We start from the raw sequence: 25,518 nt of genomic DNA on the forward strand, positions 1-25,518 counted from the left end.
TTTAGATAGTTTATTACCGCAGTTTATGTAAAAATATTCGAGATTTTAAAAAATAACCTCAAAAACTAGCACGTGACTGTGACTATGGAACGTGATTATCAAAATTCAAACTTTACCTCCCCTTCGTTCTCGTTTTGGTAATTTCACGTGTCCAGACAGAGGCTACAGTCGCCATCTATCATTTATGATATGATATAAATACTTTACTAATTTGTTTTACGGTCGACATCGTGATACGTAAATTATTTAGTTAATTAAATTCTTAAAGCTTATTGTTTTGTAAATAATAAAAACGTTATGGCTAGGGATCGTGATCGCGAAAGGTACGTTAATTTTAATTTCAATTACATCAATTTCTAATATTTGTAAAATAAAATTATTCACTACAAGGCCATTCTTTGACGTTTAAGGGCTTGATACTTAAGTACATGTTAAAGAGTTCAATTATTTAAAGGTACAGAAGACGTAGATCACGTTCAAGAAGTAATTCTCCTAGCCCAGAGAGGAGGCGACGTTATAGTAGATCTAAGAGTCGCGAAAGATTGGATCATTATACTAGAAGGTCTCGTAGTCCAGACCGTCATTCCCGCAGAAGATCAAGATCAAGAGAAAGGCATAGGTATATAATTAAAACATTCCCCAACTTTAAATAAATGCCCATTTACATAGTGTAATTTTATAAATGTAAAAACAGGAGACATCACAGATCACGTTCCCCAAGAAGACATTCAAGATCAAGGGATAGAAAGTCCAAAAGTAGATCTAGAGATAGGGGGTCTCCGTATGACAAGGATAAGAAAGGCTCAGATGGGAGTGCTGCTCAGCAAGTGGAAAATAAAGAAGATAATGATGACTTTGAAATGATGGATAAAGTATGGAAACTAGTTTAAGCTGTTGTTATAACTTTCAACATTTTAATATTGAAAATAGGATCTTAGACAAAGTAAACTCGACCAAGAAATGCAGAAACGCAGGGAGAGGATAGAAAAATGGCGGGCAGAAAGAAAGAAAAAAGCAATCGATGAAGGAAATACAACAGCCCCTCTAGTTATTTTACCACCCACAAAGAAATGGAACTTGGAGGTACAATAACTAACTTCCTTTTAGACACCGCAAGATTTTAATATTTAAAATGGTAACATATTTCAGGATGACGAAGATGACGAACTTCCAGGACCCAATGATGAAAAATCTGAAAAAGAACCGAAACCTTCTGAAGAAATTGTGAAAGTTGAAGAAATGGACACAACTGCGGCAGAAACAGTTAAAAAAGAACCAGCCGAAGCACCTAAAGTGGAAGAGGATGAGGTAGACCCTTTAGACGCCTTCATGCAGGTATTGACCCGGATCTAAAATGGAAAAAATATCATTTCTAATAGTAAAAATTTTATGTAAAGGGAATACAAGATGAAGTGTGGTCTTTACGAAATAGAGGTGTTAAGAAGGAAGACAAGGGGGACAGTAAAGTGACTGTTGTATTGGGAATGGCTAAAAAATCTGAGGGAAAAAAGAAAGGGGAATTAATGGAACAGGACCAGGATGGATTGGAGTATTCGTCTGAAGAAGAGGGGGAAGATTTGCAATCAGCCATGTCAAATCTGCAGGGTACAAAAATGAAGAAAGTAATGACTGTCAGTAAAGACGACATCATGTACAGTCCGTTCAATAAAAATTTTTACGTTGAAGTTCCAGAGCTGGGCAAAATGACTCAAGCTGGTAAGAAACCCCTTAATTTTCTATCTTTCGATATCATTAATTATTATTTTTATAAACAGAGGTTGATGCTTTAAGAGACGAAATGGAGGGCATTAAAATTAAAGGCAGAAATTGCCCCAAACCCATTAAAAATTGGGCCCAGTGTGGAGTCAGTAAAAAACTAATGGATGTCCTAAAGAAGTAATTGTATCATAACTATTTCGAAGTATTCAAGATTAAATTGGTTCATTTTTACAGACATAATTACGAGAAACCTACACCAATCCAAATGCAGGCAATCCCGACTGTAATGTGTGGAAGAGATATAATTGGTATTGCTAAAACTGGTTCTGGGAAGACCCTGGCATTTTTAATCCCAATGTTTAGACACATTCTTGATCAACCTCCTTTAGAGCCTGACGATGGGCCAATAGGTATTGTCTTAAGATTAAAAATAAAAGAGTTTTTATCGCAGGTTAAACATTTTTCCTTGTAATATTAGGTATAATCATGACACCAACGAGAGAATTGGCCATGCAAATAACCAAAGAATGCAGAAAATTCTCCAAAGCTTTGAACACTAGAGTAGTGTGTGTTTACGGAGGTACAGGCATTTCTGAACAGATTGCAGAATTAAAAAGAGGGGCCGAAATCATTGTTTGCACTCCAGGACGGATGATAGACATGTTAGCAGCTAATAATGGTGATTATTACGGGGGAAATACAGCACTCATAATAAAAACGTTTCATAATACAATATTAACTCTCCCTAGGCCGAGTGACAAATTTAAAACGGTGCACTTACGTCGTCTTGGATGAGGCAGATAGAATGTTTGACATGGGTTTTGAACCTCAAGTAATGAGGATCGTAGACACTATCAGACCAGACAGACAAACGGTAATGTTCTCCGCTACGTTTCCAAGACAAATGGAAGCGTTAGCTAGAAGAATATTGATAAAACCAATTGAAATTCAAGTTGGTGGACGTAGCGTTGTCTGTAAAGAAGTGGAACAGCATGTTGTAAGAAACCTTTCAGTTAGGTTTCAACCTCCAAATTTAATCACTTGTAATTCTGTTAGATTGTAATAGACGAAGATGAGAAATTCCTCAAACTTCTGGAGCTTCTTGGTTACTATCAAGAACAAGGCAGCGCCATTGTTTTTGTGGATAAACAAGAACACGCAGATGCCTTACTGAAGGATCTCATCAAAGCTTCTTACAATTGCATGGCTTTACACGGAGGCATTGACCAATTTGATCGGGACTCGACCATCTGCGATTTCAAAGCAGGAAAAATTAACGTCTTGGTAGGAATCATTAAGCGGCAAATTACCCTAATCAAATGTCTCATTTCTCTTACTATTTGTTAAGATTGCTACATCGGTTGCTGCTAGAGGACTCGACGTGAAGCATTTAATATTAGTGATTAACTATGATTGTCCGAATCATTACGAAGACTATGTACATAGATGCGGGTATGATCAAATTAAATACTTAAGTCTGATGGAGCAACTAATCAATAATTCATTTAATAGGAGAACTGGTAGGGCGGGCAATAAAGGTTACGCATACACGTTCATTAACAATGAACAGGGCAAGTATTGTACAGACATCATAAAAGCTTTAGAATTATCCGGGAACACTCCACCACCTGAACTTCAGAAGCTTTTTGACCAGTACAAGGGCGAACAGGAAGCTGTAAGGGAAAATTTTATTTGAACGAATTTGTATAATTAAATTAATATCTCAAAACAATGTTTTACAGATTGGAAAGAAAGTGAAAAGTGGCAGTGGTTTTTCGGGTAAAGGCTTTAAGTTTGATGAAGCGGAAGCTCAATTAGCCAATGAAAAGAAAAAGTTCCAAAAGGCAGTCTTAGGCCTTCAAGATTCTGATGATGAAGATGTAGAAGCTGATGTAAGAGTTTTTTTAATCTCTTTGAACTTCTAATACTAATGTAATTTATATTTGAGCAGATTGATCAAGAAATTGAGAGCATGCTAGCTCCCAAAAAAAGAGTGAAAGAAATCACTTTAGCTCAAATGAATGCCGCTGCCATCACTGCGGCGCAAGGTCCTGGAGCCCAAGCGGCTGCTGGCCTAACTAATGCAAATGGAAGCGCTGCAACGTTATGCAGCGTTGAAAAACTGGAATTGGCTAAAAGATTGGCTTCAAAGATTAATATGCAAAAGAATTTTACTATCGAAGGCAAGGGTACAAACCAACAAGCTGCGGAAGCTATTCTCAAAGGGCAAATTACCTCTACTCCAATGATTTCTGTTAGCGTAAGTATACATTGATGCTTTATAATGTTTGTTAGATTAAAAAAAATTTATATAATTAAAAAAGGCAAAAAATTTGGCCGAGCAACGAGCTGAGAAACTGCACGCTAAATTGAACTATCAACCTAAACTGGATGAGGATGAAAAGGATGAAGAACAGCTAGAATCTGAAACATTTCACAAATATGAAGAAGAACTGGAAATTAATGATTTCCCTCAACAAGCGCGGTGGAAAGTTACATCAAAAGCAAGTCGTTTTTGGCACAGTTAGTTACAAAAATACACTGTATTAAATATTATACTGGCGGTTTTAGGAAGCCCTGGCTCAGATATCCGAATACTCGGAGGCTGGCATAACAGTCAGAGGAACTTACTACCCTCCTGGAAAGGATGCTAAGGATGGGGAGAGAAAACTTTACTTAGCTATTGAAAGCACGAACGAATTAGCAGTTTCAAAAGCAAAGGCTGAAATTATACGTCTCATTAAAGAAGAACTTATCAAAATGGTAAGTGCAAGTTTATACATAGTGGAAGGAGGAGACAATTTGCCTAATTATTTCTTTGGTTTTAGCAACACTCATACCAGCCAATCAACCGAGGAAGATACAAAGTAGTTTAATTTATGATTTAAAAATTTTCATCCTATTTTTATTTTGATACGTATATATGGGTGATCACGAATAAAAGCTGTACATTTATTTGTATATATACATTTTATGTACAAGTAAAGCAAGATGATTTTATAAGGCCTTTTCTTTTAAAATTTATGAAATTGGGTGTAAACCCCAGAGAAAAATTCTAGTTCTCATCACCACACAAAAACATTTTACAACAAAATAAAGTAATGTTCTGATTCTACTGCTGCAGAAATGGAAGACCCGTACGATTGGTTAATATAATTGCACATTTCAATATTGAATACTGTATTAACAAATAAATTAACAAAAAAACGATTAGGTTAAGGAAATTGTAGAAAGAAAAACCTTACTAGTTAGTTTAAGAAGAAAGAATAAGTTTTCTTTGGATACCCAAAAAAATCTACTTTAAAATAATAGTTTAAATTAGAATTTAAATGAAAGAGAAAAATTTATAACTTTTTTAAAGACAAACAATTTTATATTTTGGTTTGAACCAAAAATTTCAGCAACAGTTTGCTTCTACTTCAATCATTTTCTTTACAAATCAATTTTTCAAACCTTTGTAATCTCCATAAAATGAGCCCTCAAATTTTTTGGCACAAGAATCAGATAGTATTTGGACATGTTTTTACATCAATGGAAAATGTTTATACTTTTTTAAACATTGAAAATAAATTAATTTCAACAAGGCGGAAATTTTTTTAGTACAAATATATCTCCATTGCATTGTTTCAAAAGATATTTTTGACCTTCCTTTTGTGTCAAACGATACAAACTTTTGATTTTACATTTTTCTTTAAGTGGAATTTTACTGATAACCATGGAACAGTTTTGGTTAATATCTTGAAAACAAAAAAAATTGTAAAAATATTTAGTCACAGTAGGCAAAAATCAAAATTTTGCAGATAAACCAGACTATAAACTTAAAAAATATATAAAGTTAAGAACAATAATTTTTCAACTAAACAGAACGCATATAATTAGTTAAAAGAAAACGTTTCAAAACTTTAAACCATAGTTAACATTCAGAATCCACTTGGAAAGGTAAGGTATTTCTACACAGAGAAGATAATGACTGAAGTTGTACAATATACTAAAATTACCTGTGTCATTTTTATCACAGACTTTTTAAAGACAGAAGTTTTGTTTAAGGCACAACTCAAAAGGAACGGGATACTTTTTCAGTTATCATCTGTTGAATGAAGCTAGTTGTGGAGAGTGAGTTGAAGCGATGGATATAAGAAGTGGAAGATCATTTGGATCGATTGATAACAGGGAAGTAGCTTTTTCCAAGGCTGTTTGTGGAAGAGAGTCATATTCCTCATTTAAAATAGCCGAAAGAGACTGGCTGCGGAAGAAAAGTTCCTGGAGGCGGTCTTCAAGATGCATAAGACACTAAAATAAAATTTTAAATTATGGCCACATTTTTGGGAACATAAAGAGAAGCGTCAAGCCTTTCCAAATATCAACTTCCTTGAGTTTTTAGGTTTTCACTTTAACTTACTAATTCCGCAGACATATTAAGTTGTGACATTTGCAGCAAAGAATCACATATTCCTGCAACCAATGGAGACATGCAAGCAGAAACTTTCCTATTGCCAAACAAGGAACCCGAACTTGAACAAATTTTTACGGTCCTAAAATTAATAGTAAACACCATTAATCATAAAAGTCTCAGAGAAAACATTTATCAAGTTAATTTACCAAGTGTCAGTATCTGCTAATACGCAGAGAGCTGAAGATATTGGTTCTCCAAGTACAGAGGCCTGGTTGATACCAAAAAAAATTAGTATTACTGCGAAATATACTATAAATTTTACAAAAATTATACTTTAACAGAGGCTGAGAGCTCATTATAAATGGTTTCTTCTGAAATATTTCCTAGAACCCCTTGAAGACAAAAATCCGATATATAATGATCCGTAAGACTGGCAATTAGTGACCATCCAAAACCACTACAAATACTAGGAGCATCTGAATTATCTTTGGTCAAAAGCCTAATTTAAAAGGAAAGTGGAAAAAATAAACAAAAAGAGATTTAGTGAAATTAAAATTAAATGTTTGTACCGAGGCAAAGGGAACTCTTTAGTGGATGGAGGAATTTTTGTAAACAAATTCTCAATCAATTCTCCAAGTCCTTTGCCACCACTGGCTTGAGCATCATCCATACTGAGATAACCTTCTTCAGGTACCTCGCTTTCATCTAATTTGTTAACTTTTGCAGGTTCTTCATCATCCCCCTCCTTAACAATACTTTCATTCATAGATGCTGAGAATACTGGCGTACTCTCCCTCGAATTACTATCGGAATTAAACCTTAGGTTGCGATACTCTCGCATGTAAAGTTTGGCTCTATTCAGTTCATCCGGATTAGTAAATTTACTACTATCATCCAAAATGTCTGTGGTTATTTCCGTACTGGAAATTTCAGGAACTAAGCTAGAAACTATTTTAAACGTTGGTGTATTCGCAACTGAGGAATGTTCATCTAAGCTTTCAGATTTAACTTCAGGGACAGTCTCCAAAACAAACTCGGCCATATTTATCCTATCATGATTTGTACACCAACCACTGTCTTCTTGTATTGTTGTTTGAGTCTCTTTAATGTCAACCGCATCTAAAGTATTTCCAAAACTGCCATAACCTAAGCTGTCAGCTCCACCTCCACTGCAACTGCCTGACTCTTCTTTGTAATTTCTCTTACAATCTTCTTCATTCAATGAGCTGTCCAGCCTGTCTACACTACACAACTGACTCAAATTTGAATTTAGAGGACACTCTCCCATTAAAAACATCACAGATGGTTTTGTTTTCGATGAGTTTGGACCACAACAAGGATTTCTAACACTGTTCAATCCAAAACACAAACAATTTTGTTCATTCCTCAGTTTGTTTTCATAACTCGCACTTAATGAAGCTGAATGAGCAACAGATCCGGAAATAAATGGACTAGAATCAGTTGAATCCGGCTTTACAAGAGGAAGAGGCTCCTTAAGGGCATCTGGGCTGACTTCTCCTTCATTGACACTCTCGTAAACATCACAACAACGGACAAAGTAGCTTAATACTTGTAAGAATCTCAGAATCGTCTCGCCTTTCTTTCCAAACACAACAGTTTGAGAGACTTTGCAAGGAAAACCAACTGCTCCATAAAGATCACTGAAACACATACATTGTTACAAAACAAGACTTATAACAGGAAAATAATGCACAATTTTTACCCCAATTGCATCCATAATGGGTTGTACGGATGTGATTTTGCCAACTGGTCCAGCTAGAGATAAAATTAACACTCATAAACTTCATTAAAATCACTGTATTTAAATGAGAGGTAACTAACCCAGAAGGCAGTTTCCTTCCTTTGAAAATTGTGTATAGGATTATTTTCAGTTGGTCTAACAGTAGAAACCCAAGCTAAATGATGAGTTAATACAGTAGTTAACAAAGTGCTGACAAAACTGAAACAGAGATATGATTTAAAAAAAATTAAGTTGATTTGAAGCTGTAAAACAATTACAAGTGCGTTTGCTTTGTGTCATAATGCCTGATGAGAGACAAAAAATCTCCTATAAATTTACGGCACTGTTGGTGATGATTGGAAGAAGGTGATATCATTGTAAGCCACATTGGATTCGATAATCTCGGTGTCATGTACAAATCTTGTATAGAGTTTCTTAATATATTTGTTCCCTGTAAATAGATTGAAAACCATGAAAAAACAGCGATAAAAATGGAAATTTAAAAGAATACCTCATAAACTGAATGTACAAAGTTCTCTTTATGAAGGTAGGCCTTGGAAACGGTTTCCACTAACTTTGAAACATGAACTTCAATTAACGGTATGTGAGAGAAAAAAAAATCTCTGAAAGCGCTAGAAGATTTTAGAAGGTATTTGGTTCGTTTCCAAGAGGAGTTTGGGAAAATTTCTATTATTGCAACTAACTTTTCATCTTTTGGGTTATCCCCAAGGTTGAAAATAACAGAAAGACCCAATTTAACTCTTCTTTGTCCACTTATTTTGGGCTAATTGGAGAAATATAATCAATGTTCAATTTGCAGATTACAATTGTTATATAAATCTACTTCATCTAGAGATGACAATTCGTCTGATCGCCTTCTAAATCCGTATTCCAAATTTGTGTTCAAATTTCGTAGCCAACGTCTTTGGAAGCTATTGTAGCTGCTTGATCTAGTCAAACTAGAATTTTGACTATCGGGTGAGAATATGACAGACGTTGTACCACTACTATTACTAGGAGGAGTCGAGTTAAGTGAATCTGAAATATTTGTCGAGTTTAAGTACTAATAATGTAAAGGAAATAAATTTAAATATAAAAGAAGCATTTTTTACCAGAGTAAAGGCTCAAATCTCGTGAGGGGACATTAAATCTACCAGGAACATCTACAGGAACACTATGAGCCATTGAGGAGGACATGGAATAGTCTAATTTAGTTGAACAGTTGGGTATGAAATGTTCACTAATTGAGTTTTGTAAACTACCAGAGTTATCAAAATCCCTACAAAACAAATATGCAAAATATTAAATTTAATTTTGGACCATTGTTTGGAGCAAACTTTTTGACAATTATAAAATACCAAAAATTATATAGATACTAAGTAAAAATTATTTTGCAATTTAAATTATGCACATATAATAGATATTCCCAGCAATTTAAATTATGCACATATAATAGATATTCCCAGAGAAGTACACACAATATCTCTTATGAGAACTGTACCCATCCTCCCTACATGTTATTTGCTCACAGGAAACCCGTGCTTTTCTAAAATAGATAGCGGTACTCCATAATAGTTCAATTCTATAACATGTGGAAAATGTTTATAAATATTTTTACATTTTGCACATGGTAAATTGACAACAATGATTCATTACAAGCATTGGCAGACAGTATAAATTTCTATATAATAGATAAAATATTAAAATTCTATAATTAGAGTTAGACTAGGCATTAACTTGTAAATGCCATGTGAAAAATAATTGAAAAATGTGTCTTTCATTCTTTCTTAAAGTAATTAAAAACACACCCAATTTCTCAAAAAGGGATACTGATAAAACAAGAGATAAATGTATAAGCCCATGATAAATTATCTTGAACCTACAACAACAAGGAACTTAACAGTAAAAGGCTAACAATGTCATAAAATAGATAGGTTGCCCCCATGATAAAATAAGGATAGCTCACCTTAATCTTTGATTGGAAGGCATGGGAGTGGGGAAAACAAAGCTTATCATCAATTGAGGTGGAGATCTAATGAAATATAAACGAAAATTAATTTGAATGTCATGAGAAATTTTTCAATACACACCTAACAATTTACACTGCTACGTTTAGCAACACAAAAATTCGCGCTGCTATATGTCATTTATATTTAAAAAAAACCTACTATATATAAGTGGTTTTCACCCTGTGTGCAAGGTTTGCGGAAACATTTCAAAAATATATAAAAAGGTTAAAAAACCAAATAACAAATTTATAACCTAGCCTATTCTACTTTGTGTTGTTTTGATTAATAAATTGATAATTCTGCAGTTTTGTTTATAAATAAATTGTTATTATAAAGAATTTATTTTATTATAAATAAATTTTTTGATATAAATAATTTATTTTATTATAAATAAATTGTTGTTATAAATAATTAATCGCCACTGTATTTGAAATCTGAGTCATTTTTGTTTTGTAGGGGTTCCTGATTTGGTTTCTGAGAGGAAAGGGTTCAGCGAAAAATAAAGGTTGGAAACCACAGCTATAAAAACTCTTACATTACATATGATAAGAATTAAGATAAATAAACTTGACACTGAGCTCTTATCTACTATTTAAAAAATTCTTTACCGCAGTTTAAGGTCATAAAATGTATAAATAATTTAAATAAACTTACCTAATTGTATGAATTTTCATGGTTGAGCCCCAAAATGACATTGCTACAGATCCAAAAAGCATTTCACCCAGCATTTTTACATCAGGACTAGGTTTCAAGTACTATATCATTGAAATATAGATAAAATTATAAATAGTTACATCTAATACTTTAAAAATGGTAGAAGTACCTCATAAGGCGAATTATTTTTTGAGGAAGAATATTTCTTCTTCAAGTCTATTCTTTCATTCACATTTGTTGTACTTTTCTGATATGAAGATGAATTACTAGGCAATTCGTTAGTCTTTTGACAGGATTTATTGGGAAAATCTTTCTTCTTGACAGTTTTAGAATCAAAAAGTAATTTACGGCCTCTCCAATCGCATTCACGGAATAAAAGTACTCTAATTTGATGATGGGAGCTGAAGACTGGCGTTTTCCAGCTAAATTATAAGCAAAATTCACATTATAAAAAAGCATATACAAAAACTAATATGTACTATTTATAAAAAATCTCAACTGCCTTGTTATTTTTAGCTAAAATGTTTATGGACATACTACATTCATTGTGGGAACAAATCTTTTCTATAAACATTACATAAAAGTTTTAATATTTCATTACGAAAATGATAACAATCAATATCATACAATAAATATTTATATACATATACTTTATAATAACAATCACAAAGAACTACTTTGGCTTCTATTGCAAATTTTGTTGATATCATGAAAACGAAAATATCAGCCCAAAGGGGGGAAAAAACTCACCCATTTCGGTTTATAGTGATATCATTTATAACGCGAGAAATTGCTCTTGAAGAAACATACAAAATGTTTTTCCACCAATTAAAAACGTGTGAAATCATTTTTCCCCGCAAAAATTAACTACACTTGATAACTTGGTTTGCAAATACTGTCGTGTTCATTTGGTTTTTGTGAATGGAGAAAAATAGTAATAACACGCGCACCAAGTATTGCGTATATGTTCCATCAAATGATCAAAGAGACCCGCCCGCCGCGTGCCACATAGAAGTAGAGTAACGAACGTAAAGACCAAAGACGTAAGCCCCGCGGTTGCAGACCTCCGGTTTGTCACGTGTTTGCCGATTCCCCGTAAAGTTTATTCCCCTTTTACTTCCACCCCACACGCACCGTAGTGTTTACATTGACGTGAAAAAAACTAAGATGACCTAATACGGGAACTTATGACTATTGTAAAATCTAAAAGTATCCCTCGTGATAATTTGCTTACAAATGCGTAATCAACGTATGTATTAGCAAAGATTTTTGATTATAGGGGTATTGGTGTCAAATCATGCACCCTCCAAGGTCATCTCATAATAATTTACCAACCCTTGGCGAATAGTTTGCAATAAAAATGACAATTCAGCATTTTATTAGACCTAACAGTCAAAATCCTCATATTAATATACTAAAATAATTTGGGACCAAAGAGATCCTTTATTACTTAAAATAACTATTTTTAAAAGGCTTTTTTTGATCAACTAGGGAGTGGGGTACAAATTCTGGTCCCCAAGTCGCTCACTCTCCCCATCTCTCCTTGTACCTGTTAATATATTTCACTACCACTTTTTAAATATTTATCCATGCAAAGCAGCCCCATAACGCCTATGGGCCCCTGAGAGATTCCAAAAAAAATTAAAACAATGATCACGAAGGACCTCAAAATGAGTTTCTCGGCCAGGCTATAAGGATTAAGGACTTTAGTTACACCAACTGATGTTAAATAAATTTTACCTAAAACAGGCCATACCAAATAAAATGTTACTTTCTCACATCAATCAAACCTTTGATCTATATAAAATTTGTGTTTTTTGGTTAGTTGTCTTAATTAAGGTGTTACACCCAACTATTTTTAGCGACTTTATCCATTGGTTAGAAGAAATGTTAACCTAAGAACTATTTAAGCTATCCGGTTATTGATAATAATGATTGTGTAAGATCTAAATTAAACAAAGCTTAAAGTAACATCTTACATAAATACTTAATACATAAATATATACTTCTCTAATAATTTTAAAAATAGGTACATGGGGTGGCGGACTGCTGAGTGATGACATTGACACATACAAATCAACTGAGTATTGGGACTGGACTGGAATAAATTGGTACTTTATATAAAAATTAACTATTACAGATACTTCTATGATGATGAAATAAGCTTAAGTATTAAACGTGTTTAATATTATTATTATGTTTGAAAAGTAAACTAATTAACCTGAGACTCTTTAAAAGATTTAAAAAAAATTAAAGCCGAGGCTTAGGATATGTTAACATGATTTTTGCATTCATACAAAGGAGAGAGAACCAAAGACCATTAGATTACGAAGAAGTTGATAGGAAACCAAGATAATCTTACTTTTGCGATTCCTGCAATAAATTTTGAGTAACGCAGGGTCTATTTGAGTATTTACGATTGCTAAACAGCCTTGACAATAACGGCGCCATGATTTTAGCGTTAAAATTTGAATCTAGGATGATGTATCTTATCGCAGTACCGGGTCAACTTGAGAGATAAAATACTCCTTGGGTATAGAAAAGAAAACAAACATACACATAGAGAGGCGGGGTGGGCCATCTGTGGGTATAAATTTTATGACTTAGAAAACCGAAAGTTATCGAATAGTATACTTAATGTGATATATTATGTGAAAACATCGATGTTATTTAAATGCAAAAGTCACATTTAATCTCATAAACGGCTGTATTTACAGCAGTCAAAGGAGATTATCTATGGAGGATCTGAGTTTTTATAACAACTCAATAATATGACAACGCATGCACCAAGGCATGGGATTAAACCAAGATTGTGCACAAAAATCTACTTTATACATAATAAAAACTATTGCTTTTTCAACATTTCCATTTTGAAAAACGGCTAACAATTTTTAACATGATTTATAGAGTTCCATCGTAATAGAACAATTTTTTTTTTTTGCTATTAGCTACATGCGTACTGATAATTATAATCACTCTGGTAATGAAAGGTTAAAAAATACACATTACAAAGTTTTATAGAGGTTCATTTGCTTAATGAAGTAACATAATTTAAAGTATAGAAATTATAGCTTTAATTCAGGGTGTAAAAAAAGAGAAAAACAATACCTGTCCAACACTCTTAGAACTCTTATTTAAACCAAAAATGGTTTTCTTTTAATATTAATCTCCACGCATACTTCTCACATTATTTGTTGTCAGAAAATAATGATATTTACAAAGTGCTTGAAAAAGACAACAGCCCATCTGACTAATATTAAGCATTTTTTTTATTAAACAGTTACCTACAAGTATCAATATATTTACATATTATAATGTTAATTACACTTTGTAACTCAACCCTAATCCAGATTAAGCTGAAGAGCGAAACCTCCCCCACAGCTATGAATTTGGCCTGCAGAATAACTTTAAATATTTACATTTTTTTTAAATGGTCAACTTTGATAAAAGAACCAATGCGCAAAAATTTACATTCCAAAAACTACAATGTAATGCTGGTAAAATTAATTAAAAAAGTGGTGTAACTGTTTTTGAAACTACCAATGCAACAATTACACTGTGCTAGTCTAATCAAAAACTTTGCAATGTAAAAAAATGGCACAATAAAACAAATGTAAAAAAATACCAGCTATACATTGAGTTAATTCCACAGACAGTTTTATCACTCTATGCTGTTGCCGAGTAATAAGAAACTAAAATTTATTTAATTCAAGAGTTTATAAACAATATAATGATAATTTTTTTAAGCAAATTATTATACAAAATCAATCCAGGTGATTATCTTCTCATGACTGAATTGAGAGCCTGCGGGGGCAAACCCCCATTGATGTGGTAACTGTATGTTGTATACATTGTATTTTGAGTCCTTGCATTTTGAAGATTTTCCTGGTATTGAGATTGTGTATGCATATTCATATTCACCATACCCATTTGAACAGCGCTGGTCGGCAACTGGGCTTGATTGATAAACCCGGGATTAGTTATATAACCAGCACTGTTAAACATGGCAGACTGGGCCTGCTGAACTCTGTAACTCATTCCGTTTAACGTTGTTTGATAATTAGCCGCCGCTACTAGGTTTGGGTTAATTGTCACATTTGGATTGCGTTGAATTTGTCGATCTCGCCCGGTGTAACGATTGTATTTTCCGTAACCATGAGGCGCTAAAGAAACCTGTTGCTGAAGATTACTGATGGCCGGAGTAAGACTGCGTTGTATTTGAGGCGGAGGAGTCACGTTAACTTGAGAAGATGGAGGCGTTAAGTTAGGAGGTGGTGTCATTGTGTTACAGGCAGCTGCATTTGGAACTATGTCCATTATTCCATTAGTTAATTGTTGCAGTTTAGCCAAGCTGCAACTTGTGCTACCAGAAGGATTTGTCATGTTTGGAGTTGGGGTTGAAGTCGGTGTGTAAGAATAGCTAGGTGGTTGGATATGAAAGCCAGCTGGAACTGATGACACTGCGCATGATCCAGCAGAAGAACCTGACATTGAGCCTGGTAAGGTTACACTGTGAGTTAGTCTCTGCATGGCTCCAGAAACTGAACCCGAATGGGCAGCCATTGAAGCAATTTGCTGAGAGCTTGGCTGAAGCTGATGATGATGATGAAGTCTGTGATTATGATGATGGGCATGATGACCAGACGCTACTGAAGAGGATGGAGGTGGCTGATGATGAGGGATCATTGTCATTCCAGGAACTCCGACAACGTACGATCCAGGCATCCCGGAAGTAACAGAAGGAATATTACATGATATCATATTCATATTATAGCTACCACCCGATGTCATGCCAGGTCCAACAAACACTGTGTTCACTGGTCCACCACCCATACTCATTTGCACCATATTCGAAGATACAGGAGGCATGTGACTTAAGCTATGAGGTATAGAGACTGAAGGCGAATGGTGATTTGCGTGGGTAGAATGATTTGAATGATTTATCGTATTAATGCAGCTTGCCACAGCAGTTTGAGGGGGTTGGGTTTGTTGATTTGGAGGCGGATGAACAGCCTGGGCATGAGCTTGAGCCAAGGCAGCTTGAGCCGCAGCCGCAGCAGCAGCGGAAGTGGAATTATGGGAACTATGCGATGGCGGACGATTCGGTTGAGAAGGACATGCTGGATTGCAGTAAGAGTTTTGCATTTGAACACAATCTGTATAAGGCTGTGGTGTATGCGGTGTTTGAGGGTTTTCCACAGAATTTTGGGCCATTTCACTACTGCCAATAGAGGTGGGAGATTCCATATTCAACTGAGCAACGTCAATATCCACTGAATTAAATCCATTGTTTGATATTACACTGTTGGTAGAAGAATCTGGGGTATAAACTCCCATGCTAGGAATATCCTGTGAAGTGGGTGTTGAACTGGCTTTTGCAACTGGATTCGGTGTCGGTGGTGTAGACACAGAATGATTAGAATGACGGTGTACTTTAGAGCTCTCTAAAGGACTGTCCATTAAGATAACATCATCCGGAGTGTAATTCCTCCTCCTTATTTCCATTGTTGCGTGTCTAACACTAACCATAGTTGGTTCCTCGTAGCTTTCATAGCTAGTTTTGTTCATGCCAGCTATTTTGATGGGGTGTTTGGAAGTGGAAAGGCAGTTACTAGTTCTATCAATATCAACTTCATTATGGGGTATTTCCAAAACAGAATCGTCCGTGCCATGATCTTCGTCATGACAAGAGTCACTTCTATGATGATTTCCCCCACCACCAACGCTTTGAACACTGAGAGGTGGATTGGAGCCCGGTGTTTGTGGCGTGATTGGAGTTAAGGGCATGTGGAGAGGCACTTGCAAATCCCCAACATTAGTGTACTGCTCAGTCAATCTTAGTTGAGTAGACTGATGTTGGACTTGTTGATGATCAAGTTTTCCACCATTGTGCCGTTGATGGTGATTACTGTCGCTTTCATGATGGCTTTGTTTCATTTTCAAAGTATCACTATCAGGAGAATGATTGTAAGTTGGAGGAGAAGTTAAGCGGCTATCACCCTTTCCATTTCTGGGTTGGGGTTCTTCAACATGGCCCATATTAGTCATATGACTGTCAATCGTATCTTGTGGGGTGAGTTCTTCGACATTATCATCCCCGTCATCTTCACTACTGGACTTTGAATGGTCACTATCATCAGCCTCCAGACTCGCAGGTCTTCCTCCGTCAGAGTCACCAGCGCATTCAGAAATATTGGCTTCTTCTAATACCTCTTTGTCAGAAGTGGCATTTTTATCCAAAAGTTCATTATTTTGGGTTTGTTCGTAATTCTGTGGAGAACTACCTCTTTCCTCAATAGTACAGGATTCCATTTCCCGATCCTCCATGGTTATAGCCTCAATAACTTCCTTGACCTCCATTTCATCAGTTTCATCGCGATTATCATTACTATTTTCGTTATGATCAATACGTTCTTCATTATTTTGTTCTAAATGCTCAGTATTTCCATTGTCATTTACACATGTAGCTTGGTTTCCCTCTGACTGGTTATTTTCTTTGTTCTCGACAGAAAGACTATCATTTTGATAAATGTCTGATGAAGATAGCACTTTATCATCATTCAAGGAAAATGAAACACTATTTGGGTTTTCATCATCCTTGAAAATAAAATAAAAGGAAGGCAAAATTAGTTTTCTTTAAACTGTATGGTCAAACCTACATTGTTATAAATATACTTACGCTATTGTCACGTGGATCAACATGTGGTACATCCAATGACCAATCACTGCCTGCTTTAGGGCTTAAATCATCATCATTGAAACTTTTTACTAAACCACCAAGTGAAGAATTTTGTTCATCATTCTCAGAAGGGGAAGGAGGCTTAATAGTTCCAGGCATCAGAGGTTCTTCATTTGTTTCATTGTCAGCATGGTTCGAGTCAGAAACAAAACTATCTTTGCTATTTTCGCAAGACAACTGCAAAGATCCCTCTGCTGGTACCATGGGTTCATCTCCAACACCTTCAACATGAATAGTTTCATCAAACGACGCGTTGGGAGTGGTTTCTTGAGACGAATGTTTTCCATGTCGTCTTTTCCTTTTCCCCTTTCTTCCTTTCCTGCTCTTGCGTCCCCTATGGCTTTCCTTACCACCAGAAGAATGTTTTGTCCTTTTGACAATTTTATCTGGTTTAATCTCAACTTTAGAACCAATGGACACGTGTTTCTCTTTCTCAATATGTTGGCGTCTTTGTGGCCGTTCAATTTCTCGAGTCTCCTGTACATCATCATCCTCTCTCTTTTTTAAGAGTCTGGTTCTTTTTGGAAGAATTGGCGATTCACTTTCTTCCATAAACCTTTTTCTCGGTATTTCTCTTTTGCCCCGAACAGCCAATTCATCACTAGGCATTTCTTCCTTTTTCCGCTTCAAACCTCTTTTGCCTTCATGTTTGTTATTGACCTCAGACTTCTCCTGTTTCATGCTTTCTCTTTTCTCTAGCCTCAACTGACGGGTGTCCTTTTGTTGGGTATGTTTCTTATCATTTTCGACAGTCTTCTAACAATTTAAATTTATGTTTAATATAGAACACTCAACACCCATTTGGTAAAAATTATTCATACCTCATTATTATCCTCATCAGAGTCCTTATAAAATGCGTTAGAGAGTAAAGGTGTCCACCTAAGAGACTCTGGATCAAGCTCAATTCTAGTGTCTTTACCACTGTTCAGTTTAGATAAGTGTTTCTCTACCACCTTTGCATTTACTTGTAACGCCAACCTATACAGAATAATACATTGAAATTACTTCAAATTAGCATATAAATGGTAAAAAATCAATAAGGAAAATCTTATTTTTACTTTCCGCTCTCATCAAAGCTAAAGAAGTTTAAATTCCGTAACGTCCCAGCTATATCGTGAGGATTCATACCAGTTACTTTGGTCATTGCTAAGAACAAAACACCAATAACCATTAATTTACATCATGCTAATTGAAAAAGGAATAAAGAGTAGGGCTGTGCGAGTACTCGAAAACTGCGAGTACTCGGTCTTGAGTCCGAGTCGAGTACTCGGACTCGAATATTTTAATTTTTATTACTCGAATGGACTTGCGAGCCGTTCACCGAGTCCTAAAAATTACTCCCAAGTCCAATTTTTATAAGACGAGTCCGTTATTTTCCACCGAGTCCGTCATTTTTATTTGTTTATTTTTTTTGGTAAAAGTCCCGTATTGGCGCTGCGGTAGCGTTAACGCAGTTTGTTTAGTCAGAGGTCACATGACTCGCATGGTGAATAGTTCTTGTAGTAAGTTTTAGTAACCAAAAAAATCCAGATTCCAGATATTAAAACATTTTTTAAGAAAATTTTAATTACTTAAATTAGTAAAATTACTTCTTATTATAAAAAATGTAGATAAGTAAATTAAGTATTTTAAATATTAATTACTGATTTAATTTTTAGGATGATACTGACTTTTTAGCAATATAAGGCTTAGATAGGGCTCAACTGCAAATTGGGGACTCTGAATTAATTTATGACTCGAATTGGACTCGCGAATAAATTTAAGACTCGAATTGGATTCGGAATAAATTTAATGCTCATACTGGACTCGTTCGGAAATTTAAGACTCGAATATTGCTCGTGGCTAATTCTTAGGGACTCGAAGACTCGAATGAGTACTCGAAAGTGGGACTCGCAAATTGGTGAGTCCAATTTTTTGGGACTCGGACTCGACTCGAAATCCAAAAAAGAGGACTCGCACAGCCCTAATAAAGAGCTTACTTTTAAGACAGATATTCTTATCATCATTTTTGGAAATGTAATCCAAAATTACGCTCTTCCAATATGAAAAGTAACTGATACGGCCTAAATCTGATAGAGGCTTTTCTGGAGTTCCTGGTAGGCCTTCTTTTCTTGAAAGTAAATAACCTATAAAATGGGATTTATAAGAGGGAAATTCCAGAAACTGCAATTTTCAATAGAAAACCCTACTGAAATCTATAAGAAATCTTCCAAAACCCTGTCTTTGATACTGGGGCATTGTCATTATACACGACACGTTATAACGTTGTTGACAATGTTTTTCCTGGAAATATCAAATCTATGAAACATTGAACAAAATTTGAATAGATAAAAGTTTACCTTAGAAAAATATCCCACAAGATGACAGCCTTTCGTATCATTCTTCGTTAAAACATAGAATAGAAATGGCTCCACATCGTAATAGAGGGTTTTGTGATCTAGGAAGAGTTTGGCTAGCAAACACAGATTCTGACAATATATTTTATTTACATTCCCATCCACTTCAAAGACAGACAAATTGTCTTTGCGATAAATTTCCGTTGCAGGGGGATGAGTCCAGGTACATTTATGCTAAAAATTAATAACATATATTTGATAAAATATATAAAAGAATAACAACGTTCACATTACACTTACAAGATGCCTCAGAAGAATATGTTTGCTCTTCATATATTTCAAACAAAATTCACACAGAAAAAGTTTGGGCAACCTAACAACGAAAAAATTAATAAAAAGCGTTGTCCAATATCATAAATTTATCCAATTTAGAGACTGTTTTTTTTATTAAGAAAACCAACAATGATATTAATTTTCTCCTGAGAATGTTATATCAATTAAAAAACCTCAAATAGGAGCCAATGTTGGCGAAAGATTAAGGTTATTAACCATTTCAACAAAATCTTGATATCAGTAACCAATTACATCAGTTTGTGCCCATCACTGGTCTCCAAGAAACACAAAATCAACAAACCTTGCATATTCTTGAGGGTAAGGCGATGAGTACCACGTTTGAATATCATACTGTCCAAATTCAATAGCTGACGGACATCGGCCCTGAGGATCAATGCCAGCATTGCAGTTGCTTATAACCTGAATTAAAAAATTAACCTTAATTACCATTTATTAGGAATAAAATTTCATTTTATAAACAACACCCTTAGCATAACCTTTTTATAACATTTCTAACAAGCAAAGCAAATAAATATACATAAAGTATTCAAAAAGGCCCTTCACAGACCCCAGTTATATCAAGGTTTCACCAATTAAAATTGTTTTGCAAAGACTGACTCAGTGACAGAAAAAAAAAACCAAAATTGAATTACATTATCCGATTCATCATCGACATCAACTTCAGGAGATTTAGGACCACAATTTTCAAAAGAAGGGTCTTTCTGATGTTGAAACTATAAAACGGCAAATAGCGATTGTTTTTTCTATTTTAGCCCGACTCATTTTCAAAAACTTAAAAACAATATAATTTTTTTTGATACACCAACAACTTTATATGGAAAGAAAAATCAAATAAAACTTTAAACCTGAAGAGCAGTTTCCTGAGCTCTTTGAAAAAATGCCACATCTTTGTCCGTAACACCAGGGGGAAGGGGAGGTTTGATGTTACACGCTGTAAATTAAAAAAATTAGAGCAGCTTTAAAAAATTATATAATGTCCTTAAACAAGTTACTTGACAAATAATCTTTAGAGGGGGAGGTTGTTGAACAGTGACGTTTCCGAGACGAAGAATAATTTTCTATCATGTGTCTCTTCCTTATACTACTTTCCCTGTAAATTTTTATTTTCTTTTAAATTGAATCTATTGTTTCAAATACAGTCAGACGTATTACTTTAATCTTTCATGATGTTTCCTTCTTCTACTGCTGCTACTGTCCTTATTTGGGGTAGATTTCCAACTACTGGGTGTTGATAATGCTGAATTCTTGCCATCAGCTTTCCGAATGCAACTATTACATGACCATGGTCCTTTTGGGATCTTCTCAAGTGGGGGGTTTAGGCATTCCGGATGGAATCCTCTATCACAGGTGTGGCAGAACAAAAGCTCGCCCTAAAGTTCAAAAGTAAATCAGTAAAGCAAAAAGTAAATGAGAGAGAGGGAGAAATTGAGAGCAATCAGATACAGTGCACCAAGGCTGAGAGAGTCAACCAGCGCTGTCAGATTTTAAAACGGAAATTATGGTATCTACGATAAAAAATTATTGAATTCTTCGAAAAATTATTGCATCTCCTATTTATGACAGTTTTAGCTAGTTTGGCGGGAATTTCAAATCTAAAAGTAATGCTGTAGTCGTTTTAAGTGTTTTCCTCAAAGATTTACATGTTCTTGAAATACTTGACCTGTCATGAGACCAAAGTAAATAACTTTTATAAATAACTGCTGGCAACAGTGACAGACCACGCGAAACTACGCAAGGTTCATATAATTGGCTTGAACTAGCGCTCCTCTGTGCTGGCTGCCAGATCAGTGTTTTATTCTACGACCAAGTCTGAGACTGCCGTAGGTTGAAAGAGAAGATTCAAGAGAGGACTAAGTTGCAAACCTGCCTGGCGCAGTGCTACCGCAGCCGTTACGAGAAAGCGGGGCTGAACACGGTGTTCAGAACACCAGAAAGTAAAAGCGTGCAATGACTTTGTTATTGAAATCGACATTTTTTGAGAATATGATACTATATAAAAAAAATATTGAAATTATAGTACAGTCTATCAAAATTATTGTAAATAAGCGTACCATATGGCACATAGCTAAATTTATGGTACAACCCAAATTTCTACCTAAAATTATTGATTTGTAACATAATTATGGTACGTCTAACAGCCCTGGAGTCAACCATTTTTCTGCCTCTGGGTAATCTCTTAAGTATTGAAGTCAATTTCCAATGACTTCATCACATATTTTTTTACATTTTGAGTTTTAGAGCCACAAAGTGAACATTTTCGACATTCTTTACATTCCCAATGCTGCCTTTTTGTAATTTCTAACGCCAGCTTCAAAGAATAGTTTAAACAAGAAGGATGACCTAAAAATAATACAAATTAGTAGAAATTACACATAAATATTAGTTAAAAATCAGGAATTGGGAGGAATGAGAAAAAAAAAACCACAAAAGATAAGAGAGCAAAAAAAGAAAATTCATGTTTTGCATCATTCCAAAGACTGATTAAAGTTTATTGGACAATTAATATATCAACTTACGCCAGATAACCTTTGGCCTAACCATTTTGACAAAAATATTTAACTAAGCATGAAACATTAATACAGAAAAATCTTCAAACATGCAAATTTTAATGCGCCTTAGCGCCTGTCTGACAAAACGCAAAATAGCTATTTGCATCCCAAGAGTCTCGCTGACAGAGGTACTATTATAGAAAGATAATTGGCAAGGTTCCCTATTTCTTTGTAAAAAAAGAAATAGCTTAGAAAGTCAAGCCAAAGGGTTACAAAAACTCATGCCAGAGTTGGAATTAAAATAATGAAAGAAAAAGAATGAGGACCAGCAAGAATCTCCGTGGGTAGCGGAAAAACAATAAAAAAATTAAAAAATCTTGCTACACATACAGTAGATTCCACAGTCTGCGCAGCACAGTAAATCTTCTTTCATCCTACTTCGATTAGACTCCGATGTTCCATGGCAAATCTTGCATATTTCAGGGGTAATCTTACAAAAAAGGATATCACATTAAATTATGTGTGAAGTGACACGCATTTTAAAAATTAATGTATAAAATTTGGGAAGGAATCCAAATATTTTCATCATAAATTCTATGAAAAAGGTGTAAAATTGATGATAATCCCTCTTTAGGCAGTGAAAATATCTGTCTAGACTTTGAAAACTTATTTCAAGAAAAAGACACGCATACCTTCTGAAGCAATCTGTTAGCACCTAAGAACCCTGGACCATTTGGTGTTCTTAAAAGTTTAGAGCCATCGTCATGACTATAGTCGGAGCTGGACTCTTCTTCGTCATCCTCTTCTTCATCATCCTCCGGATTAGCTGCATCTTCTTCGTCGTCGTCATCATCATCCTCATCACTATCCGAAGAAGAATCGGCTTCTTCATTTACACTATCACTATCTTCATTCTCATTTTCTTCATTGTCACTATCCTCCTCATCAACACTCGAGTCTTCAAGAGTTTCTTGAACTTTGGCTCGCACAAATAAACGACCATTTTGTTTCACTAAACCCTGAGCTATCGCCTGTTTAGACGCATACCGAAGCTGTTGACTTACGTCTAGTCCAGTGGTTGCTATACTAACTTGATTAGTTTGTTTTAAATATTTTTCCACTGTATGCAAAGAAGCACCACCACTTCCAGACAATTCACAGACACCCTTGTAAAATAGTCGCACTAAATCCACACTTTTTGTTACTTTTGAAACTTTCCTCTTCGTACTTGATGGAGTACAGCCAGAACGAGGATCTTTATAAGAGCACTGACCTTTGTTATACACCTAGAAAATCAAAATACTTTAAATTCAAAGCACTGCCAAGATAAAAGAGTAGTCGAACAGGGGTAATAATGTATTTACCTTCAAAATAACTCCTTCATTGACAGCATTTTCCAATTGCTCTTGAAGAAACTCACTGTTGACTTTATGATACTGCCTAACAGCGTTGCAAATTCTCTCTACAGATGGTCTTTGCTTCTGGTTTTTAACTTTGTTGATAGCTTCTAAAAGCCACTTAACATATGTTGGATTTGAATGTTTACCTCCACTAACTAGACCAACAGGATGGCGATTATCCGTTTCCCTCATCTCTCTAGCGCTTTGCTTAGAGGGTTCTTTTAACTACCCTCAAGATAAACCAAAGACAGTTTGAAGAACCACAGCACCATCTTAAAAACTTCACAACTCCTCTGCAGCACAGAATATCTCACTGATACACTACTTTTAGAACATCTTAACATGAAATAGTACAAAAGAAAGTGCCCAATGATACCTATAATGAAAGTTTTACTTAAGTTCCAGTTCAAAGTAAGAAAAATCTATATTTTTAGACATTGTAATGTTTACGTCATACTAGAATTACAACAAATTCAAGAAATACCATACATGTCAAAATGTCACTATTCAATCTATTTCAGGTTACAGAGTTTAACCAAGGCTTAAAATGTTGCATCTGTTCGCATCAGGGACAGGCTTAATTTTGATAGTTCTTTCGTTATAGACTCATACATTACTTGTGTAACATAACAAGAACCTTAAATCCAATTCCATACTTACAATTAATGACTTCGATTTGTTGTTAAAGTTGAATAAACGAATACAATAACATTGGCGCGCCTATTCCCCTTAAGACCAAGGCTTTGATAATACCACCAAGCCTTGGCTACACAAGATTCGAAGGAAGATTTACGTTTTCAATAGACATTTTCCGATTAAAATCGCTCCGAAACCATCATTTCAATTGGATATACCGATACTCAAACTTTCACAGCACAATTGGAACATATTCTCGGCAATATAATATGTAAATATTCGTCAATTAGGGCAATTAACTCGTAAATACCTCAAATATTTGACGGCAGCACTACAAAAAGACTGCTCACACATGTAATGGCGGACTGCACTGGGGAACTCTGGGAGAATTTTCAAAACAGTTTTGTGTATGAAAATATTTTTCTTTATTAAATTATTTGCTTAATGTGTCTCTTTAAATTGTTAACAAACTCGAAATTGTTTCACTAACTTCGAATTGTCTAAAATTATTCAACAAGTAATATTTATTCAAAACATGAAATTATCCTAACTTTTACCAGAGAGAAGATACGGAGTTCAGGCCAATGATTTGATTGGCCCTTTGTGCCATAGGTCAAAAATCATTGGTCAAATTGTCTGTTACGACATACATTTTCGCGGAATTTCTTCAAAATCTCAAGTCATATACGCGTTTAACAACCTTAATAAATGAAACTTTGCGGTAATTTAAATTTAATATTAAGATATATTAAATTTTTTTTCGAAAATTCAAGATATATTATGTTTAATAAACTTAAATTTACAGGCCCCCCTTAATTTGGTTTCCGGTCACGGATGGATGAAAATGAACTAGGCTCTACAATATTGTTTTTATCAACTATCCAAGAAGAAAGGGACCCATTATAATAATATCCCCCTTCTTAACCAGAAACGCGTCGGTCGTTGAAATCTTCGGACAGCTGCGTTCCGATATTATTCGAAGAACGGAAAGAGGGATGGAGGGAGGGGGGGGGGGGGCACCCGAGAGCTCGCCAAAAAGAGCGGGGGC

General features: G+C 35.0%; 3 protein-coding genes across 6 annotated transcripts; 1 reads left to right on the forward strand and 2 right to left on the reverse strand.

Moving 5' to 3' along the window:
- The first annotated feature begins 178 nt into the window (after positions 1-178).
- On the forward strand, positions 179-4,725 carry Prp5 (pre-mRNA processing factor 5). 2 transcript variants are annotated; one of them, XM_090159534.1, is made up of 18 exons: positions 179-323; positions 455-619; positions 695-872; positions 931-1,083; positions 1,150-1,335; positions 1,398-1,716; positions 1,776-1,896; positions 1,954-2,129; positions 2,198-2,398; positions 2,469-2,716; positions 2,776-3,003; positions 3,068-3,171; positions 3,232-3,394; positions 3,462-3,611; positions 3,671-3,979; positions 4,044-4,227; positions 4,295-4,482; positions 4,548-4,725. In XM_090159534.1, exons 1-18 carry the CDS (start codon positions 298-300, stop codon positions 4,593-4,595), a joined length of 3,147 nt encoding a protein of 1,048 aa, XP_090015660.1. In that variant the 5' UTR covers positions 179-297; the 3' UTR covers positions 4,596-4,725. The 2 variants fall into 2 exon arrangements, with proteins under 2 accessions (XP_090015660.1, XP_090015661.1); XM_090159535.1 differs by having other exon boundaries at positions 195-323; positions 461-619.
- Positions 4,726-5,031: 306 nt separating this feature from the next.
- LOC149926479 (folliculin-interacting protein 2) lies at positions 5,032-13,015 on the reverse strand. Of its 2 annotated transcripts, none has more exons than XM_090159536.1 (16): positions 11,267-11,572; positions 10,686-10,938; positions 10,517-10,617; positions 9,820-9,885; positions 8,966-9,132; positions 8,698-8,891; positions 8,558-8,637; positions 8,365-8,485; positions 8,132-8,304; positions 7,955-8,072; positions 7,836-7,888; positions 6,682-7,773; positions 6,446-6,611; positions 6,319-6,380; positions 6,119-6,251; positions 5,032-6,009 (listed from the first exon to the last, which is right to left on the reverse strand). In XM_090159536.1, exons 1-16 carry the CDS (start codon positions 11,362-11,364, stop codon positions 5,803-5,805), a joined length of 3,084 nt encoding a protein of 1,027 aa, XP_090015662.1. In that variant the 5' UTR covers positions 11,365-11,572; the 3' UTR covers positions 5,032-5,802. The 2 variants fall into 2 exon arrangements, with proteins under 2 accessions (XP_090015662.1, XP_090015663.1); XM_090159537.1 differs by lacking the exon at positions 11,267-11,572 and adding an exon at positions 12,879-13,015 and having other exon boundaries at positions 5,033-6,009.
- A 425-nt stretch (positions 13,016-13,440) lies between these two features.
- Positions 13,441-24,847, reverse strand: LOC149926480 (uncharacterized). 2 transcript variants are annotated; one of them, XM_090159532.1, is made up of 18 exons: positions 24,495-24,847; positions 23,799-24,210; positions 23,127-23,720; positions 22,825-22,924; positions 22,170-22,285; positions 21,098-21,315; positions 20,938-21,035; positions 20,791-20,876; positions 20,578-20,658; positions 20,226-20,344; positions 19,892-19,964; positions 19,595-19,825; positions 19,445-19,538; positions 19,235-19,381; positions 18,314-18,401; positions 18,077-18,233; positions 17,196-18,011; positions 13,441-17,113 (listed from the first exon to the last, which is right to left on the reverse strand). In XM_090159532.1, the coding sequence occupies exons 2-18, from the start codon at positions 24,024-24,026 to the stop codon at positions 14,294-14,296; spliced, it is 6,066 nt and encodes a 2,021-aa protein (XP_090015658.1). In that variant the 5' UTR covers positions 24,027-24,210; positions 24,495-24,847; the 3' UTR covers positions 13,441-14,293. The 2 variants fall into 2 exon arrangements, with proteins under 2 accessions (XP_090015658.1, XP_090015659.1); XM_090159533.1 differs by lacking the exon at positions 20,578-20,658.
- Positions 24,848-25,518: the final 671 nt, after the last annotated feature.

Source organism: Leiobunum rupestre, chromosome 9 (genome assembly GCF_980474605.1).
Source record: "Leiobunum rupestre chromosome 9, qqLeiRupe1.1.hap1, whole genome shotgun sequence".
NCBI classification, from domain to species: domain Eukaryota; kingdom Metazoa; phylum Arthropoda; class Arachnida; order Opiliones; family Sclerosomatidae; genus Leiobunum; species Leiobunum rupestre.

Bases quoted from the DNA above. Each gene is read 5' to 3' on its own strand.
- Prp5 (XM_090159534.1), top strand. From the start codon at position 298: ATGGCTAGGGATCGTGATCGCGAAAG. The intron at 2,130-2,197 runs GTATTGTCTTAA...TTGTAATATTAG, and splicing joins GCCTGACGATGGGCCAATAG to GTATAATCATGACACCAACG. The intron at 4,483-4,547 runs GTAAGTGCAAGT...CTTTGGTTTTAG, and splicing joins AAGAAGAACTTATCAAAATG to CAACACTCATACCAGCCAAT.
- LOC149926479 (XM_090159536.1), bottom strand. From the start codon at position 11,364: ATGATTTCACACGTTTTTAATTGGTGGAAAAACATTTTGTATGTTTCT. The intron at 8,892-8,965 runs GTAAAAAATGCT...CAAATATTTCAG, and splicing joins AGATTTGAGCCTTTACTCTG to ATTCACTTAACTCGACTCCT. The intron at 6,010-6,118 runs GTAAGTTAAAGT...ATTTTATTTTAG, and splicing joins TTAATATGTCTGCGGAATTA to TGTCTTATGCATCTTGAAGA.
- LOC149926480 (XM_090159532.1), bottom strand. From the start codon at position 24,026: ATGAGGGAAACGGATAATCGCCATCCTGTTGGTCTAGTTAGTGGAGGT. The intron at 18,234-18,313 runs GTAAAAATAAGA...TATTCTGTATAG, and splicing joins AGCTTTGATGAGAGCGGAAA to GTTGGCGTTACAAGTAAATG. The intron at 18,012-18,076 runs GTATGAATAATT...TTAAATTGTTAG, and splicing joins CTGATGAGGATAATAATGAG to AAGACTGTCGAAAATGATAA.